We start from the raw sequence: 21,931 nt of genomic DNA, 5'->3' as shown, positions 1-21,931 counted from the left end.
TATAAGCACATCGCTACTTTTGACATCTTGCTGACTAACTTCTTGAGGCTAAAGAGAGATTTGGCTTCACGAGAGAAAAAATATCTTAAGTTTTCTGGTCTTTTCCGTCAGTCACTTTTTGTGTGAATTGAACACTCTAGCTAATTATCAGTTCGGTTTAATTCCAGATGTAGCCACACATTTTATCTCCCCTCCTCTCGCTTTTTTGAGACAATTATCACCCAGAAAGGAGTTTGTCTCACGCCTACATCATACGTCCCTGTGAAATCTGAGGCAGAAACAGATATTGCTGGAAGCACTTGACAACAACAACAATTTGCATTTATATAGCACCTTTATCATAGTAAAACATCTCACAGTACTTCACAGGACCAGCAACAAACAACAATTGACACTGAGCCACAATTAGAGATATCAGAACAGGTGACCAAAAAGATTGGGGCTGAATCTTCAGCTCGGCGAGCAGAGGTGGGGCCCGCTCGCCGAGGTGTAAAATGACACGGGGTGACATTGGGTGTGCATCCCGACATCACTGTGCGTCATTTAGATTTTCAGTTTGGTGGGCACACAGCCGAGTCGGCTGCGCGCCTGCCGAACTGTCAAAGGCCTGTTTAGGACATTTAAAAAGCCACTTAAGCAATTACCTGAGCTGCCCGTCCAACCTTAAGGTTGTCGGGCAGGCGAAGAGCCCAGTCGGCCTTCGCATTTTTCATGGAAACTTATCCACGGGCACCTCAGTACCTCAGAGAGGTTTCTGCATTGTTCCGCGCGCAGTCCCGACTCAGGCAACCCACCCCCTGCCCGCACGGGGAGCGCACAGTGCTTCCGGGTGCATGTCACACTGCACGGGCCTTAATTGGCCCACCCACATAAAACGGTGGCACCCAGCCCCTGCACAACACCCCCCACGATGGGGAGAAAGTTCTCCCCTTGGTCAAAAGGAGCACCTTAGAGAAGGAGAAAGAGGTAGCAAGGCAGAGAGATTTAAGGAGGGTATATCAGATCTTGGAACATGGACAGGTGAAGGCCACAGCCACCGATGGTATGGCAAAGGAAATTGAGGATGCAGCATTGAAGGTATGTGATATTCTCAGAGAGTTGAAACAGGTTACACAGTTGTGGGAGTGGGGGTGAGGCCATGGAGGGATTTGAGCACAAGGATGAGAATTCTAAAATCAAGGTGTTGCTTAACCGCAGTGAGCAAAGGGATGATGGGTGAATGGGACTTTGTATTGATAGGCAATGGGCAGCAGAGTTTTGGATGGCCAAAAGATTATTGAGGATAGAAGATTGAAGGCCAGCCAGTAGAGCAATAGGATGGCTGAATCTGGAGGTGACAAAGACATAGATGAGGTTTTCAGCAGCCGATGGGCTCAGGCAGGGATGGAATAGGTCAGTCAGCATCTGTGGGGACAAGCTTGTCCCTGTAAAATGCTTCTTTTTCCTATACATTGCTGGCTTAGTAAACCTTAAGTGAACTGCAAACGGATAGTGGTTTGATATTGCAATTCTTCTACGTTAACCTGATCACAGCCTAAATGGCAGTTTTCACAATGCCTGATTTTAAATTAGGTTCTGTAAAGTGAGAGCATGGATCATGTTTGTATTATCTCTCTTCAGTTCAGCTCTCTTGGTCCATGAAGGTTCTGATATGGCGTGTCTATCAAAATTGAAACTTTTTTCTTCTCTCTTTTCATTGTACCAAAATAACTGAGCTCATTTTTTAAAAAAAGCTTTTAAAGTTTCTGCTTGGTTTCTTTTTAGATCAGAACCAATATTCAGGGTTCCTGGATAAAGGCAAAATACTGCAGATGCTGGAAATCTGAAACAAAAACAAAAAGTGCTGGAAAAACTCAGCAGGTCTGACAGCATCTGTGGAGAGAAAGACAGAGTTAACGTTTCGAGTCTGGAAGAGCCATACGGACTCAAAACGTTAACTCTGTCTTTCTCTCCATGGATGCTGTCAGACCTGTTGAGGTTTTCCAGCATTTTTTGTTTTTGTTTCAGGGTTCCTGTGTTGGCTTGTCAATACTTGAGTTACCGAATGACTGATCACTTTAGCTATTCAATGCATTGTGCAAGGATGTGACTAGGCACGAGGCCTCAGAATTCCGTGCTCTTGATTGCCCCTTCGCTACTCGCAGTTCACTCCGCCCCACAATGACGTAAATTGTAGCAAAATGCGCACAGTTTACTAACTGTTTCACCAGTTATCTGTCGCCTCCACTGGGGAAAAGACGTGACAAAAGGAATGCAATTGGGTAGATTTTAACAGGCATTGTTTTACTTCCTAAAAATCGCACCTCTATAATGCACCAGACAATGCAGCTCCATAACCTAAGTGCTTTTTCACTGCACATTGGAAGTAGCCTCAGAAAATATAAATTAGACACCCCACTTACAGTTTATTTATTATTGTTTATACATACAGCTGTAGTGGATATCTGCGCATTGATGGTTTGATGAATCCACGACGCTTTGTTATTTTAAATCAGACACTTCACTCACATTCCTTTAAATAGACGCACGTGTCTTTAACAGTTTGAACCAGCTGGGGTGAGACCTGCATTCTGTCTCCCAGAAGGGGAGGAAGTGAAAGCAGACTTGAAGAGAGGTAGAAAGCACTCTGAGTTGGTCTCCGCTGTGGTTCAGGAGTAGTAATCTTGCCTCTGCCTTTAGAATGTTGTAGGTTCAAGTTTCACTCTAGGTGCACTTGGGCAGATAATCCAGACTGTTGTTCCATTCAGTATTGATGGAGTGCTGCACTGTTGGATATGCCATCTTTCAGATGAGACTTTCAAACAGTGCCCCAACTGCCCTCTTGGTTGTACGTAAAAGATCTCGTGGCACTATTTCAAAGAAGAGCAGGGGAGTTCTCTCCGCTGTCCTGGCCAATGTACATCCCTCGACCAAGGTCACGAAATCAGATTTTAGTAGGCAAGGCGCTATATAAATGCAAGTCTTTTTCATGAAATGAACGGTCAGTAAGTTATGGACAACAATGTCAAGGAATAAGGTTACCCCACAGCAGGGAAAGTTCAGGAAGTCAGCTGCGACAAGGACCTTTCTTAGAATCATAGTCTAGCACAGGAGGTCATTCAGCCCATCAAGTCTGCGGCAATTCTTTCAAAGAACAATTCAGGTGGTTTTACTCCCCAGCAATAAGTTGCAGAGCCTACCCGGGAACAGGCTATTTTACATCTAGTAATGTGTAATGAGATAAGATTAATAAGAGGTCTCGTAGTTAAGATTCTCTGTGGTTGGGGGGGTTGCGGGTGGTTGGATAGCGATCACAACATGGTAGAATTTCAAATTCAGTTTGAGGACGAGCAACTCGGATCTCAAACCAGTGTCCCCAACTTAAATAAGGGCAATTACAGAGGTATGAAGAAAGAGTTGTCCAAAGAAGCCTGGGAAAATAGACTAAGGGGAAGGTCATTGGATGAGCAGAGGCAGACATCGAAGCAGATATTTAATAATGCTCAGCAAGAATTGATCCTGGTCAAAAAGAGGGACTTGATGAGAAGGATGAACCACCTGTGATTAACAAAGGTAGTCAGGGAGAGTATCCAATCAAAAACTAAAATGAAAACTAGTGGTAGGCCTGAAGATTGAGAATTTTTTAGGGACCAGCAGCAGATGACTAAAAAGCTAATAAAGAGGTAGAAAATTGATTATGAAAGTAAATTGGCAAAATATAAAAACAAATGGCAAGAGCTCCAAGGGTATATAAAAAGAAAGAGTGGGACCCTTGGAGGATGCAACTGGAGAATTGATAATGAGGAACAGGAAAATGGCAAATAATTTAAACCAATATTTTGCATCAGTCTTTACAGTGGAGGACACTATAAACATCCCAAAGATATCAGATAAGCAAGGAGCTAATGGGAGGAAAGATCTTTTAACAGTCTCTATCAGGAGGGACAAAGTATTTAACAAACTAATGGGACTGAAGGCAGACAAGTCACCAGGACCTGATGGCCAGCATCCAAGGGTTTTAAAGGAAGTGGCTGCAGAGAAAGCGGAGGCATTGGTAAAAATATTCCAGAACTCACTGGATTCCGGGAGGGTCCCAGCGGATTGGAAAACTGCTAATGTGATGCCCTTGTTCAAGAAGAGAGGGAGACAAAAATCAGGAAACTATAAGCCAGTCAGCATAACATCTGTCATTGGGAAAATGCTAGAGTCCATTATTAAGGAAGAAATAGTAGGACATTTAGAAAAGCTTAACTCAATCAAACAGAGTCCACATGGTTTTGTGAAGGGGAAATCATGTTTGATAAATTTGCTAGAGTTCTTTGAGGATATAACAAGCAGAGTTGATAAAGGGGAACTGGTAGATGTAGTGTATTTGGATTTCCAGAAACCATTCCATAAGGTGCCACGTAAAAAGTTATTGCACAAGATAGGAGCTCACAGTATTGGGGGTAATGTATTAGCATGGATTGAGGATTGGTTAATACACAGAAGACAGAGAGTCAAGATTAATGGGTCTTTTTCAGATTGGAAAGACGTAACTAGTGGAGTGCCATAAGGATCAGTCCTAGGGTCTCAATTATTTACTGTCTATATTAATGACTTGGAGGAGAGGGCAGAGTGTAATGTATCTAAATTTGCTGACAATATGAATTCGGCAGGAGAGCATGTTGTGATGAGGACATAAGGAATCTGCAAGGGGATACAGATAGGTTGTGACTGGGCAAAAACTTGCTAGATGGAGTTTAATGTAGGAAAATGTGAGGTCATGCACTTTGGTAGGAAGAATCAAAAGGCAGACTATTATTTAAATGGAGGGAGACTCCAAAAAAGTGCAGCGCAGAGGGATCTGGGTGTTCTTGTGCATGAAACACAAAAGGTTAGCATGCAGATGCAGCAAGTAATTAAGAAGGCAAATGGAATTTTGGCCTGTATTGCTAGGGGGATGGAGTTTAAAAATGGGGAAGCCTTATTACAACTGTACAGGGTGTTGGTGAGGCCACACCTGGAGTACTGTGTACAGTTCTGGTCCTCATATTTAGGAAAGGCCTTTATTCATTAGAGTTTAGAAGAATGTGGGGTGATCTTATTGAAACGTACAAGATTCTGAGGGGGCTTGACAGGGTAGATGTTGAGAAGATGTTTCCACAAGTGGGGGAATCTCAAACCAGGGGACGTAGTTACAGAATAAGGGGATGCTCATTTAAAACTGAGATGCGAAGGAAGTTCTTCTCTCAGAGGGTAGTAAATGTCTGGAATTCTCTACCCCAGAGAGTTGTGGACATTAGATCACTGAAAGTATTTATAGAGGAGGTAGATAGATTTTTGAAATATCGGGGAGTTGAGGGTTATGAGGAACTGGCATGAAAGAGGAGTTGCGGTCTGGGGCATTTCAGCCATGACCTTATTGAATGGCAGGGTAGGCTTGAGGGGCTGAATGGCCTATTGCCGCTCCTATTTCTTATGTTCTTATGTTCACTGTATCCCTCAGAGATTGACCACAGAGGTAACCATGAACTTCAAGTACTAATGTTATTAGAGATGTCTCTCACCTTATTTTAATGATTCTTAGCAAATATTAAAAATCAAAAGGGGCCTTTTGCTAAGAACAATTGAATGGGAGCAAAATTGGTGAAATCATAAATTTGGCGTTATAGAATCGATCATCTGCTTTACATTGTGCCTATCTTTCTTTCCATTTCATCAGCCTAGACTTTCACATCTTATAACTTCCATCACCTATTTAGCTTTCTCTGTCAAATTGCTCATGAAAGCATTGGCAGAGTATGTATTATATAGATTATACAGCACATTGCAGGTCATTTGGCCAGCTGATCCATGCTGGTGTTTAAATGCCAATTTCTAGTTAACCCTTCCCGCACTGCCCCTTATTCCTCTCTATTTAGCTTTCTCTGACAAATTGCTCATCAAAGCATTGGCAGAGTATGTATTATATAGATTATACAGCACATTGCAGGTCATTTGACCAGCTGATCCATGCTGGTGTTTAAATGCCAATTTCTAGTTAACCCTTCCCGCACTGCCCCTTATTCCTCTATTCTTTGCTCACCCATGTATACATCAATCGTCCCTTTAGATGTACCAATACTATCTGCTTCATCCACTCCCATGAGTGCCACATGCTCATCACTCTTTACATAGAAGTTCGTCCTAAATTCTTTATTTGATCTGTTAATGACTACCTTAAATTTATTCCTCTTTGCTTAGGGCACACCCACAAATAGAAACAGTTTCTCTTTTATAGACCCTATCTAATCTGTTTGTCATTTGTAAGGTGTCAGATGTCCTCCAAGTCTTTTTTTCCCCAAGGAAAGGAGCCCCTATTAGCATTTCTGACTTTAAAGTGCTGTAAATGCTGAAGTATTAAAACTTCATTCACCCCAGGACTGAATGACTCAGTTGTGTGGAGAGGAAATTAGGATTGTTTCCCTTAGATCAGAGAAGCATAAGAGGAGATTTGTAAGAGGTGTTCAAAATTATGAAGCGTTTTAATAGTTTTACTGATAATAGAGTCAGTAGCCAGAGGATATGGATTCAAGATAATTGGCAAAAGAACCAGAGTGGAGGAGGAGACTTTTTTACACGGTGGTAATGATCGTGAACGCACTACCTGAACTTAAAAAAGATAATTGGATAGTTACTTGAAAAGAGATAAAAAGGGTTTTGGGGAAAAGAGTGTGTGTGTGTGGCTAATTGACAAGCTGTTTTGACAACTTAGCACAGGCATGATGGGCTGAATAAGGCTCCTTTTGTGCTTAATTTTCTAACTGATGAACAAGTCAATGTTTGTTCAACAAGCTTGCGCTCCCAGCAGGAAGCCTTATTCAATGAGGATGCGAGTTGGAGACCTGGTGTTATGGTGCCGTAGATCTGTCCGTCTCTGGGACCCGTACTCCTGTTGAGCTCTCTCATGATGGGACTGCTACAGCAATCCACACCCAAGAATGCCTGTCCTAGTTAAACTTCTTCTTTGAATTGCCAGGTATGACATTATGAATCTCCAAGTTACAGAGAATGGTATATATGACTATGTTAACATTGGGACGTGGTATGAAGGATGGCTGGACATAGACGACAACAAGCTTCAGATGAACATGACCAAGATGGTGCGTTCTGTCTGTAGCGAGCCCTGCATCAGAGGACAGATCAAGGTGAGTCCAACCAGCACGTTCACTGAAATCATCTGTAAAAAGGATTGGGATTGTTGGATTTCTTCTTAAGGTTGGCCCCCAACTTGCTGAAATGAGCCTTCACAATCTCAATATTGGGCTTCACTGCCATTCAAAGGGGCACATGCTGAAGGAGTTTTGTCTCTCAGCTGTTGATGTACGGTTGTCATCCTGAAATGTTAGCTCTCTTTCTCTCTCGACAGCTGAGTGCTTTCCAGCATTTCTTGTTTTCAATTGAAGAAGTTTCTGTTCTGTTTCGATAGGTTATTCGGAAGGGCGAGGTGAGCTGCTGTTGGATCTGCACAAATTGCAAAGAGAATGAGTACATGCAGGATGAGTTCACGTGCAGGGCCTGTGAGCTAGGCTGGTGGCCGAATGATGACCTCACAGGTAATGATACTCTTAGGAAACTGGCCCAAGATTCGGGGGTGTCTTCATAATAAGGTAGCATAGATGCATGTAAAAAAAAATCCCTTTGGCACAGTTTTGAAGAAGAGGAGGGCTGATCTCCCTAATGTCTTGGTTGATATGTTTCTCGCAAACCAACATCAGTAAAACAGATTATCGCACTGCCATGCACAAGTTGGCTGTCACGTTTCCTGCAGTAGAACAGTGACTATGCTTCATAATGTACACCCTGAGGTCATGAAAGGTGCTATATAAATGTAAGTTTCTCCTTCTTTATCTGTCCTGAAATTAGAGTATGTTTCACAATTTAGTGCTTCGCAAGATCCTTAGTGCGCGCTTCAGGAATCAGGACGCAAACTTCACTCAACAGGCGTGTACCCCAGTATCAACTCCGGCTTCCATCACACAAGGTTCTTTGCTAAATGGTGACATCACCCCAGTTGGCAGATGAGCAAATAAAGGACGTATTTTACAAAAAGATGTTGAGACTGTGAACCTTTAATATTTCTCGTTGCTTTTTATTGCTTTGTTCCCTGTTTCTTTTCCCCTTACCCCCCACTTCCAGCCTCCTCACAATACTGACTTTCACCGGAGTAGTGAATTCATGGTCAGCAGCTGCCCAAATGGCCAATCCTCATAGGAGTTACATAGATGTCACAGCACAGGAAAAAGCCATTCAGCCCAACAGTTCCATGTGTTTATGCTCGACACAAGCCTCCTTCCACCTTACTCCATCACCTCAATCGCCACAGCCTATTATTCCTTCCATCCTCCTGTGTTTATCTAGCATTTGCTTAAATGTATCTATGCTATTCAACTCATCTACTCTATGTGGTAACAAGTTCCACGTTCTCACTGGTTTCCAGACCGAGACATTTCTCCTCAATTCCTTATGGGTATTATTAGGGGCTATCTTCTATATGTGATCCCTAGTTTTGGACTCCATGCTAGCGGAAACATCTTCGCCATGTCCACCCTATCAACCTCATCATAATATTAAACATCTCCAGCAGGTCACCCCTCAGTCTTCTCTCTTCTATAAAAAAGAGCCTCAGCTTTTTCGGCCTTTCCTGATAGCTGTATCCAGCCTCTCAGCTCTGGCATTTTTGCATTTTCTCAAGGGCTTCCATATTGTATTCACCTTGAAGAGCATCACACGCAAGCCCAAGCCATCTAACATTCACATGTTGTCTAGCATGGATCACCAGGTTGCAATTTCCCTCCTTGCCTCCTCATCCCCCGTACTCCAGTGGCACTGAGGTCAGTTGTAGCGTCCTCTACAGCTGCCCTGGATGAAATCAGCTGATTCGACATAGATGGACACTAAAACTTGGGACATTCTGCTGATGCACTGGAGAGCTCTCTTTCCAATTTCTTAAACCTCCTCAGTGGTTCAATACACAGTGAGCCAGAATATTGCAGCCAGTGAACGAACACCCCCTTCCATTTTTCTTTTCCCATGCCTGTTTAATTTCTGTGAGACTTCACACTGAAAGTTGTTGAGATCGAAACAGTATGGACTCCTCTACAGAGCTTGTGGGAACTGTGTGGACAGGGCAAACAACTGTGCATGTCCTTAACCAATCAGATTGAATTATTCTGAAATGAACAATGCAGAGTCTGAAGCAGGAAGTGTAAATTAGAAGAGTGGATTATCATGAAATCAGATACAGAGGTCCCCAAATGACTCCAAGGTGTGTCCAGAGTGGGGAGGTGTGACATCAGCTGAGAAACTGATAAGTTTCAGCCTGTCAGTCTGTGGTGCTTTAGTGGAGCACCTCATTATGACATGATTTCCAGGTTTGGCTTGAATGCATGACAGCGGCTGTGGTGCGTAATCTTGGCTGTAGTGTTTAAAGTGACATACCAAAAATGGAATTTGGAGGAGTGAACTGTTAGGAGTTTACAACGAGAGGCCATTAGCATCTTGGCAATTCCTAAAGTGAATTCTGGCCCAATTCTGGTGCTGAGACATTCAGTGGTCAGGAAAAGCACAATATAAATTCAAGTCTTTCTTCCCTTAATATATATTTTGATCACTGAAACAGATACAGACGAGGGAGGCCATTTGGTCCACCTTGGATCATCTTAAGAATGCCCCAAAATGCTTTGCAGCCAATTTAGTACTTTTGAAGTGTAGTCATTGTTGCTAAGCAAGAAAATGCAGCAGCCAATTTTCAGCAAGTTCCCACACAAATAGTAAAGCAGAAAGTGATAACTACCAGTCAATCTGTTTTAGCGATGTTGGTTAAGGGATAAATGTTGGCCATAATACCAGGGGGAACAGCACTGCTCTTCAAAATAATGCCGTTAGGGTCTAAATCATTCACCCAAGAAGGTGGAAAACCTAGGACGGAATCGTCCCAGATTTGCGTGAGGCTCATAGCAAGCGTGAAAATAGTTGTTTTACGCACCGGCCACAATGGCGGGTTTTCGCGCCATATCATCACGTTCCCGGCGTGTCCAGCCTCACATTCTGGATCACTGGTGGGTGGGCTCGGATTTGCCACTCCATGACCTCAGCGCTTCCTTGCTCCAGGCGCCATATTTAAAGCGCACCAGAGCACAGCCTACTTCATGTCTTCAGGCCAGGACTGCTCTAGGTGACAGATGGTCCCTGAAAGCAAAGAAGATGACAGCCCCCAAATTTAGTGATGCCTCTCTGGGGTGCCTGCTGGGCACACTGAAAGGCTGCTGCAATGTCCTCTACACCCACCCTGGCCACCAGTGTCATCAATCCAGCCTGGGAGGCAGTGGTAGTGGTGGTCAGCACCACCAGAGCACAGAGGAGGTCAGCCATCCAGTGCAGGAAGAGGGTGAATGCTCTCATCTGTTCCACCAGAGTAAGTCAACCGCCTCATCACTTTCAACTCACGCACTCACAAGCCCATCACACATCCACAGGGATCTCACACCTCAAGGGACAACACCACTAATGCTCACACACACCCTCACATCTCCATCAGGCTCATAGTCTCTGGAGCTCGTGTCCTCATCTTGTCCATGGCTCCGCTCACCACACAAACACTCCACGCAGTGCCATGTGCCCTGCTCAGATTTTCCATCTGCTTTCTTGCAGGAGAAGCTGATTCACAACAGTAGGGAGAGGTCCCAGACCAGGGATGGAGTGGCCCACATTGGGCCCCTCACACACTTTGAGCAAGGTGCCATCGCACTGACTGGTGAGGGTGTGGGCCGTGCCTCGGTGACGGTGAGGTCGGCAGCAAACATCCACGTGAGGATCCAGCACCACATCATCCCTCCCTCAATGCAACTGTGAGTGCTCTCTCTCCTACTTTTGACTCTGCTGACAGGCACTAATTATCTCTACTTTGGTTCACAGGGAGCTCTGCCAAGCAACTGATACCCTCAGCCAGCCAGTCCCTCAGCTCCATCCAGGTCCTCGCCTCCTGCCAAGAAGACTCCTCTTCCATTGAAGAGCTGGAAATAAGCAGCCTGGAAGACTGTCACAGCGCTTACCCACACTCTTCACCAATGCAGACACACACCCTGGTGGGACCTAGATCCAGAGCAGGCTCAGGTTCACAATCCAATGGTCACCACACAGACGCACATCTGCAGCTGGAGGAGACAGGTTCGGCCGAGCTCCCCAGCACTCGGCTGGAGAATAGGAATCTGTGAGGTCCAAGTCAGGTGATGAGCCTCTGGGTTCTGCCTTCCAACTCATCGTTGAAAGTCAACAGAAGGTAGGAAAACATCATACAGAGTTTCTGGAAGCCCTCAACAGTGTAGCATGCGAGTTGGAGGAGTGAATCCACCTGCTCTCTGAAATGATGCCCACATGTGCACACATGGTGGTCTCCATTGGAAGGATGGCAGATGCCATGGAGACCATGGTCCAGCAGAACATAAGAGATATGCACAGACCTGCACGCTATCATGATAGTCATGGACGAGTTCCTGCAGTGGCAACATGAGATGGAAATGGGACACCTCGACATCCCTCCAAGTGCTCCTTCCTCTCATGAAGTCAGGCCTGGGCCCTCGGGCACATGAAGGGAGGAGAAGCAGCAGCTGGACACCCCTGGGTCATCCACTCAAGAATTTAAGAGGTTGTTCACTCCCTCCAAGTCCCCTTTGCCCGTGAAGCCCCCAACCTCATCCTCTGTCTCTGCAGAGAGAGCAGCCGGCCCACAGGAGGACAGCCAAAGCAAGCCAGGGCCCTCAAGGTTTTGGCTTTCCAAAGAATGCATGCTGAAGTCATCAGAGACAACAGGGCCAACCATTGCACAAGCTGTCTCCACCCCTGCTGCAGATGTCAGGGCAGCACCTAGAAGAAGTGGTAGGCTTAGAAACTTATGAAATTCTGATCACAAATGGTTGCATGGGTGAACACATTTTGTCACTTTTTAATCCGAAAATATATTCACTTTCACTGAGTAATGTGTAATGGTGTCTTCCAGCTTCATTGACAGGCTTCACGAGTCCTCCCACTGCTTCCCCCAACTAGTAGATCAGCTGTACACAGTCAGAGCATGAGTAAATCTGGAGGGACAAGTGTGTGTGTGGCAGGGCCTTTCGGAACCTTGTGTAAGCATTCTCCCACGCACTTATTCACTTTTGCAAGCCTTTTCAATACTGCCTCCTGGGGTTATCTTTCAGTGTCCATCTGACCCACATCTCTGCCCACCGGATCACATTCCCATGCAGCACCTGTGCCTATCCAACTCGTGACTCCGCTCATTATCGATTTTGACAACCTTTTGATCAGTTCCCCTGTCCTTTTGCCTCCCCCAGTCACCCACGTCCTCTCAGCCACTGTTGACCCCGTTGGCATCACTTTCCACCTCCCACCTTTCCAGGATGAGTTTCCAGGATGTCCAGGTGAATGTGCATATTCCCTACTTTCCTGAGAATCGAACCCCCGTCTACATTGACCTCCCCGACCTCATCCTTCCCTCCCCCAGGATCCATGGCTGCCTCCGATCCCCCACCAACTACCCTCGCCATCCCTTCTACTGCTCCCATCGCACCTTCACCCTCACCCACCCTATCGACTCCTTCTGCCCCTCTCACTCACCATTCCCTCCTACCACACTCACCCTCAGTTCGCTCCCCAGGAGGCAGTCATTGACTCCAAAAACCCCTCCCTTGCACCTTTACCTGGGCATTTTTTGCCCCTTACTGCCTCCTCCCCCAGACACCTTCCCCCACTCCGGACGCCTTCCTCCAATCCAGACCTCTTCCCCCAATCCAGACACCCACCTCTGCCCCTTCCCCTCCCAACCTCCCCTCCCCGTATATCTTCTTCTCCCACTCACTGCTGGACCTTCCTCTCCTCCCCCTCCTTGCCGACCATCCGTAGCAGCCCGTGGCCAAGAACGTGATGTTCCAAAACAGACCCGAGACATCAACGGTGACCTTCACCTTCTGTGAGCTGTGTCGTGGCGGAGTCATGTCCACGAGGATCCATGCAGCACGCAATGCACATGCTGCTCCAGGGTCCGGTAGCTGTAGGGTTCTAGCATCTTCTGCTCCCACGGAGGTCCACGATCTGAGCAAGGCCCTAACGGTAAGTCCTAACTTCTGCACGTCACACTTGCCCAAACGTTTTCTGGGCCGGCGTAACAGTAAATCTGGAGTGCGGGGGTGGGGTGGGGGAGGGGGGGTTTGATTCCGGCTGGGTCTTAGTTCACATCCCATTACCGGGATGCAAATCAGGTTCACGCCGGCCTCAAGCGGGATTCATGTTCCGGAACCATTGGATGATCCTGCTATGCTTTCACACCAATTTTCGTGAAACCAATTTTCGGCCTTTTCGCCATATTGTCTCCCACCGCCTACCATGATGCCCAACGCCAACAGGGCTGGAAAATTCTGCCCTAATGTCTCATCTAACAGGTGGCACATCCAGCTCCCTCAGTACTGCACTGAAGAGATCAGCCTGGATTTTTGTGCTCAAATCTAAAATCCCAGCTCTGGGGCTTGAACCCCAATGTTCTGATTCAGGATTGAGAATGCTATTCACTGATCCAGATTAACACACTTCAGGACATTACACTCTCAATGTGTCACCTATTTGTACGGCAAAAGAAATCACAATTGCCTCAAATTACCCCTTATCCAAGTTACCAGTCAACCACCCATTAACTAAAGCGGAACTAATTAAAAAGTGGTCAAATATACCAGAGTGACCAATAGAAAACTGACCCATTAAATTGCTGGATTATTTTCAGAGGAACCATTCACTAACCAAGAAGTAACACTAAAACATCGTGTCTAATTGCAGACATATTCCTACATACAGCCTTCATTGCCCAATGTTTGCTTCAGTCAGATGAGGGTGTATTGCTCGAAATGACATTTTTAATAAGCGCAAGAAAAATACACAATCCTGAGTTTAAAATTCATAAAATGTACCCCATAAGGTTGGATAATTAATGCTTGCAAGGATTTTGCACCAGCCAGGCCTGTCTTTCTGCCTGAAGCTTCAGTTGAACATTTCCCCTGTGCCTAACGCGTGCTTGGTGTGCGTGCACGCCTATCGGTGTGAGAGGTGCACCCCTGTCCATGTGTAAGCTGAAGCTGAAAATTCCAGAGTGCACTCTACATCACATGACAACCAAGTGGAAAAGGTGCACATTTGCTCTTTTAGCCAAATTTGCTGTGCGTGAGAGAGAGGATGTAGGAATTTTCACCCTGCCACTGTGGAACTAGCACAGGGGTTATGCGATCAAAAGACAGGCTGGCAGAAAGGAGGAAATACTCATTTTTACTTGTTAAGATCTTCATAAAGGTCATTAATGAGCAACTCATGCAGCATTCCCAAGCTGCACAGTCAAATCACACTGTATGTTACTGCAGCTCAGAATCTCTGACCCCACTTGCAGGGTTCTGGGTTCAGGAAATCTGGTTCTCGACCTCACGTGCCCAACCCATGTTGCGTGAGATTTTCCAACGGGTGACTGGAAGCCAACAATTACACCAACCTCATTTAAATATTAATTTTTTTTTTAAAAAAGGACCCTTGAGCAGAGTGCAAAATAGGCAGCCAATTGACCACGCCATTAGGTAACCCACATCAAAGTCAAATTTCACCGTCCCTCTGCAAATGACCTACTTTGCACGACGGAAAATCTATTCCTCGAATGCCAATGAAAGATGTGGGCTGTGTGTTCCAGGCTTGGTAGGAAAACTGGGATTTTCTTGCTTGTCCAGCAGCCATTTACAATGCAAATATCCACAAGTGGAGTCGTGAATTTTGATGCCTACAAATATCAGGTGACTTGCTATCGCCTAATAATTCATAGATTACAATCGGCCGCTGTCCCCCTGCTCATATTCCCAGGAAATGCATGTACCAAAGCCCTATCGTCCAATAATTTGACTAGGTCAGTCAAAAATGGGCATTTTTCTGAGTTTTTCTACAAGAAAGAAAGTATCAGACATTAGATTTTACAAACCACTCATCATTTGTATAGAATTAACCAGCTGCATTTATATGTTGTCTTTAGTTAAACATCTCTAGCTGCTTCACATGAGAGCTATCAGACAAAAATTGACAACTGAGTTACAGAGAGATGCTGAGTTACTGAGAGATCTTAGGGACTGACACCCAAATTACTCATATTTTCTGAACCTATTTTTCCCTACTTCTTCCTTTTCCACAGGTTGTAAGAGAATTGACGTGAAGCACTTGAGGTGGAGTGATGTGGAGTCTGCTATTGCTGTGGTGTTCTCCTGTTTAGGGATCCTTGCCACCATGTTTGTCACTCTTATCTTCGTGCTGTACAGGGATACGCCAGTGGTCAAGTCCTCCAGCCGCGAGCTCTGCTACATCATCCTGGCTGGCATCTTCCTGGGCTACATCTGTCCGTTCACGTTGCTGGCCAAGCCCACCATAGCCTCCTGCTACTTCCAGAGGATCCTGGTTGGGCTTGCTGCCGCCATGTGTTACTCTGCCTTGGTGACCAAAACTAATCGCATCGCCAGGATCCTGGCTGGCAGCAAGAAGAAGATCTGCACCCGCAAGCCCAGGTTCATGAGTGCCTGGGCCCAGTTGGTGATCGCTTTCATCTTGATCAGTGTTCAGATGACCATAGTGGTCACACTGCTGATCCTGGAGCCCCCTACGCCCGTCCTCTCCTATCCGAGCATCGATGAAGTCTTCTTAATCTGCAACACAAGCAACCTGGGTGTAGTAGCCCCTCTAGGGTACAACGGGCTTCTCATCATGAGCTGTACCTACTATGCCTTCAAGACCAGGAACGTTCCCGCAAATTTTAATGAAGCCAAATACATAGCCTTCACCATGTACACAACATGTATTATATGGCTGGCCTTCGTCCCCATCTACTTTGGCAGCAACTACAAGATTATCACGACCAGTTTCTCGGTTAGCTTAAGTGTGACTGTGGCCCTGGGCTGTATGTTCACCCCGAAGATCTACATCATCATCGCCAAGCCGGAGCGCAATGTTCGTAGCGCCTTCACGACCTCAGATGTCGTGCGCATGCATGTAGGTGATGGAAAAGCTGCCTGCAGGTCTAACAGCCTGCTCGACATGTTTAAGAGGAAAAAAACTGTGGCTGGCAATGCAAGGTAAGCAGCTCCAGGTACGAACTATTCTGTGTCCGGTAAGTGCCATGTAGAATCTTGTGTTCTAGAATTGAGAGGCCCATACATTTCTTGCATGAAACCATGCTTCCATGCTTAGCTTAGGGTATAACCTCCATGTGTATCCTTCTGCTCTGGAGCCTCATGAAATGTAGAGCAGTGTAGCAGTTATTGAACTAGATTGGTAGCTCTAGAGGTTGAGAGTTCAAACTTCATCATGGTAAGTTAGGAAATTGGCACTTGTACAATTGTCCTTAACTGCCAGATTTTGCCAACTGGTTCATCAAAGTCTTCAGATATGGAAACCAGTGCCCCTACCTGATCCGGTCTTTATATGACTCTAATTACACACTATGGGACTCTCAGTGCTCTCAGAGGAGCTCGTGAGGCTCACATCCCAAAAATAAATTGCAAAATCAGTAGCACTTTACAGTGCAGACGGAGTCAATTTGGCCCATGTGCAACTGAGAGGGCAACTGATTTGCATTGAGCCTCTTATGCCTGCCTATCTACAAAACGCAAGACCTCACCACCAGGCTGCACCAGTCATTGTCCTAACAATCTCCTGAACTAAGGTGCCCACTTTTCCCATGTCTGGTTAATAATCTCTGTCCCAAGAATTCTCTTTGCCAAAGCACTCCGGGCTCCAGCAACCTCCAATGAATAAATTCATCCTAATCTCTTTCTCTTGATGTCTATTTTAAATTACATCATTGATCCTTGCATCATTGGCTCCCTATCCAGTGTAAATAATCTTTCCTTATTCTTTCTATCAAAACTGCATAATTTAACAGAAGAACTCTTTTGAATTTTTTTCTTTATTTCATGGGGTGTGGGCTTTGCTGGCAAGACCAGCATTTGTTGCCCATCCCTAATGGCCCTTGAACTGCGTGGCTTGCACGGCCATTTCAGAGGGCAGTTAAGAGTCAACTACATTGCTGTGGGTCTGGAGTCACATGTAGGCCAAACAGGGTAAGGACGACAGATTTCCTTCTCTGAATGATATTAGTGAGCCAGGTGGGTTTTTACAACAAGCGATGATAGTTTCATGGCCACCATCACTGAAGGTAGCTTTCAATTCCAGATTTATTAATTGAATTTAAATTTCACCAGCTGCCATGATGGGATTTGAATTTGTGCCCCTAGAGCTTGGACCTTTAGCTTATTAGTCCAGTGACATTATTACTATGCCACTGTCTCCCCCACGAGCCTCTCCACACACCGCCACCACCACCCACCCCCCACCCCTATCTCCCATCTTCTCTTAGCCTTCTTTAGTGCAATGGAAATAGTCTGTGCCTTAAATCTCACCCTGCAACAACAGTAGAGTCAAGGAATGACATTCACTTGGACCAGGATTTTCCAAATGGAATATTGAGGATGATTTCCCAATATACATTCCCAGTAAGTGAGGCTCCACACCAGCAACATGCAATAGAAAATTTACCCTTTAATAATCGCATTCCTCCCCTGTCCCAAACGTATTGCACTGTCATCTGTAAGTAGTTTTATTCTTTGCAGGATGAGACTTGCCTTTAGGGTAGATCAAGTTGATGAGGTCTCTGACAGCCTGTCATTCCTACCGCTGGGTCCCAATTAACACTCTGCCTTCTTCAACCATTTCTATCTCTTTCATAATCCATTTTTCACTTTTTCCAGCAGTGCCACCACTGGTGCCTGTTTTTCACTCTATGTAATTTTCTCGTGTTAATCTCCTAGCCTTTTATTCCATGTGTTCGCTCTTGCTTTTAAATCTCTCCCATTGCTCCTCACCACAAGTTGCTTGTTTTTTTTTTACACTATTTTTCCTTTTTTTTTAATCAATGTCCCCGCAAGCTTTTCAAGTGCACAGCAGCCTGGGAGGTACCTCGTGGGCCTTCCTCGTTGTTAAATATCATGCGTGCTGTACTGCACAATGAAAGAACTGGCCACAGCCACTAAATTCTAAAGTGAACATTGAATTTATGTAATGATTTGATGGACTGGACAGGTTTCAACAAGAAACAGATAAGCCTTATTACAGAGAGCTTTTCAGGTGCTACATGCTTGATCAGGACTCTTGTCAGGAAGCCCCACCCCCAGATAGCCCACGCTTAGGGCTCATTGGTCAGAGTCTCCCAGAACATCACATGACGCCTGATAGACAACAGGAGAGAATCTAAAAAACAAAAAACTGCAGATGCTGGAAATCCAAAACAAAAACAGAATTACCTGGAAAAACTCAGCAGGTCTGGCAGGTCTGGCAACTAGTTCTGTTGAAGGGTCATGAGGACTCGAAACGTCAACTCTTTTCTTCTCCGCCGATGCTGCCAGACCTGCTGAGTTTTTCCAGGAGAGAATCTACCTTCAGTTATTACAGTTTAACCAGTCAGTTTTCTCTCCTCCCCATTTCTCCCGTTGTCTCCTCATCATTGGCTGATGGCTGCTTTCAAAAAACGTTCCCAAATTCTCAATGTGGGCCGCACATAGGATACTATGCAGACACTCACTATTAAGGGGGTGGGGGGGGAAGGGGGGGAGGAGGCATCACAGTTAGCCCTGAACTTCACGTCAACTGAATCTGCACCTATACCTACACCTCACATTTACTGGTGACCCATGCTAAGTTCCCAGAAACTTTTCCAGCTCCTTCACTGATCCTCACGTATACCCATGGTTTGGAAAATAGAAGCTAAATTTAAGGTTTGTGTTTTAAAGCACACTAAGAGAAATCTTTTAAAAATGGCATTGATGCAAAAGGGGATTACAATTGTTAATGAACTGGGCTTTGATGTTGTTTTCCCAGAACTGTAAACAGTACACAAATTGTTAGCCTCTCTTAGCAATTGATAATCACCTTCACACCCATTGTGATGGGAAGTCTCTGCTCCCATACATTTGACCATGGTAGCCTAGCAAGCCTGCTCTCTAGTCATAAAAAAGGGTAAGACAGTGATAGATTAACTGACAATGGGTCAGGTTTTTAAACAGAACCTTCAAGGACAAGCTTTGATCATATTCAAAAGGAAAACACAGGATGGTAATTTAGTTTAAGTCAAGCAAGGTGACTTATGTGAGGAAGTGGAGCATGTCCATTATTTGTATTTTATAACACAAAGATAAATTGTACAGATGAAGTTACAGGAGAATGATCCTAACTAGCATTTTATGTTCACATTCTGTGGAATAAAGCACCTTACCTTACCTTACCTGACTTTGCTTTACCAGTTGTTTTCTCAGTCCAACTTTGGAAAAAGTAATGGAGAGACAATGAGCAAAAGACATGAATATCTGGTTCACAACGCAAGGAGAAACTGTTGAAACTACCTGAGATATACTGTTATATGGCTAGGTATGCACAGTATGGCAGGCCCTGAATGAAAGATGTTCATTCAGACCACTAACAGAGTGACTTGCACCACTTAGTCAAGAGTAAAATAAGTATTTTTAGGACTGTAATCCACACTCCAGCAGGGCTAAGATACAATCTGCAATTTACACTTGAAAGTCTTGGCACGCTGAAAGGATTTCACACATAAGATCATTATAACAACCTAAATGCAAGATGCATGGCCAGTCACTGCCACATAATACAGAATGCAGCTTGATCAGCCACCAGTATTTACTTCTCCTTCAAGTTATAACACCTTGAGACTTACTTCCCTACTTACCTAATACAATTGCACATAATGCAAGGAAGAGGTGGAATTGGGAGCAGGTCATAAATCAAAAGCTGTTGATTTCCCTTGAGGAGAATACTCTTGAGATCCCTCCATGTAACAGCACAGAGGAAATAGGGGAAAATTAATGCAATGGACATTCCCCAAGCTCAGGAGCAGTATCATCCAAATTCATGGCATGTTCCCCTTCTCACTAAACCAATGCACAAAGTATCATGTAATACAAGCTCTGTTTAAAGGTGACAGCCTTTATTTAGCCTTTATCCTACATTTATTCTTTTTCTAACATTGTGGAATTGGAAGTCTTCCAGTACTATCAATGGCCCAGGAGGAGACAACACCTCACAGAATCCAGGGCGGAATCGTCCCAGATTTGCACAAAGTGCGGTAGCGGGCGGGTAAAACATCCTGCAGCCAGAGCAGAGGTAGAGGACTTCATGGTGGGCTTCCACAGTTACCCAGTGGGTAAAACATTGTTTTACCCACTGGCTGTAATGGTGGGTTTTCATGCTGTATCATCCCAAATCCGCAACATTAATTATGCATTCCTGGGAAACACACCGTTTCCATGACGGGCAGGCTCTCATTCTCCTGGCAATCCATCATCTCATTGCTTCAGCAAGCCGGGTGCCACATTTAATGTCCAGCTGCGCACACACATCTCAGTGCTTCCAGCCCACAACTGCTGCAGGGAAGACGTCCATGAAAGGCAAAAAGACTGCAGCCCCCAGGTTTAGCTACGCGTCACTGGAACGTCTTTTGGATGCCGTGGAGGCTTGCCACGATGTTCTCCAACCCCGCTGCGGCTGCAGGATGGTAACGGCATGACTAATCAGGCTTGGGAGGTGGTGGCAGCTGTAGTCAGTGCCGAGGCCCTTCGAAAGAGGACAGCCACCCAGTGTCATAAAAGGATGAATGATCTCCTCCTTTCCACCAGTGTAAGTCACTCTTCTCACACTCTTAACTCACACACTCTCAAACCCATCACACTTTCACAGGGATCCAACTCGCTGCCAGTTTAAGGGGCATCACCATTCACTCTCTCTCACAAGCACCTTCATTGTCCTCATCCCATCCATGGGACCGCTCACCACCCACACATGCCAGGAATACTTATCTATATTCATACAGGACAAGCTGGCACACAACAAGATGGAGAGGTCGTGGACCAGTGGAGGAATGCCTGAAATCAAGGTCCTCACAGGCTTTGAAACAGAGCCATCCAACTGGCCGGCGATGATCTGGACTGGGGTCCTGTGCTTACAGTGAGGTCGGCGGTGCTCTGCCAAGTGAAAGTCCAGCAGTGCAATATCCATCAGACAACCATGCTGTGAGTGATGTGTCCTGTTTCACAGACCGCTGCCATGCATTAATTATCTCCCCTTGCTTCCGCAGGCACATCTGGGAAACAGCCAACAGAGCCCACAACCCAGGGCCTCCAATCAATCCCCGAAGAAACCTCTGAAGAGGAATCTGAAGGCACCCTCCTTGGAAGACCCATCACAGCGCTCACCCACACACTCCACCAGTGCAGAGAAACACACCTCAGTGGAACTTAGCTTTAGAGAAGCTTTGGGATCACAATCTAGTGAGGACATCGCACTTTCTGACTGACAGCAGGCAGTGGCAGGGACTTCCCAGATGCCCGGCATTTGGAGAACTGCTGGAGGCCAGACATTTGCTGAGTCCAAGTCAGATGACGAGCCCTTAGACTCGATCATGTCACAGATGCTGGAGCTGCAAAGACAAGCTCAGTAACATCAGGAAGGGATGTCCGCTGTACTCCTCAGATTGCAAGGCACGATGGAGGAGTCTGTCCACCTTCAGTCTAAGATGATAATGCTAGCATTGCAATGCGCCATGGCCAACACTGGCAGGATGGTGGTTGCCATGGAGACCTTGGTCCAGGACATCACTCCTGCACTGCTGCACGGGCTGAACTCCATCACTGACGCCATAGTTAGCCGCCAACAGTGTGTATGCAAGAGGGGTGTGTGGCAGCTCAATCTCACTCCAGACACCCTTTCTCTTCAAGGAGTCAGCCTGGGGCCCTTGGGCACCCATAGGGAGGAGGATCAACAGCTGTCACCCCCAGGGCCATCCATCCAGGTGACTCCGGGA

At 45.6% G+C, this 21,931-nt stretch overlaps 1 protein-coding gene across 1 annotated transcript in view; it reads left to right on the top strand.

Moving 5' to 3' along the window:
• The window catches only part of LOC121288224 (metabotropic glutamate receptor 1-like), a 619,300-nt gene that overhangs the window by 577,129 nt on the left and 20,240 nt on the right, over window positions 1–21,931 (top strand). The window contains exons 6-8 of the mRNA XM_041206686.1: window positions 6,980–7,148; window positions 7,430–7,556; window positions 15,206–16,136. Of these exons, the coding sequence (XP_041062620.1) occupies window positions 6,980–7,148; window positions 7,430–7,556; window positions 15,206–16,136 (1,227 nt within the window). The remainder of the gene's footprint in view (window positions 1–6,979; window positions 7,149–7,429; window positions 7,557–15,205; window positions 16,137–21,931) is intronic.

This window comes from Carcharodon carcharias, chromosome 2 (assembly GCF_017639515.1).
Source record: "Carcharodon carcharias isolate sCarCar2 chromosome 2, sCarCar2.pri, whole genome shotgun sequence".
Classification (NCBI taxonomy): domain Eukaryota; kingdom Metazoa; phylum Chordata; class Chondrichthyes; order Lamniformes; family Lamnidae; genus Carcharodon; species Carcharodon carcharias.
This window is presented reverse-complemented; position numbering and strand designations above follow the sequence as displayed.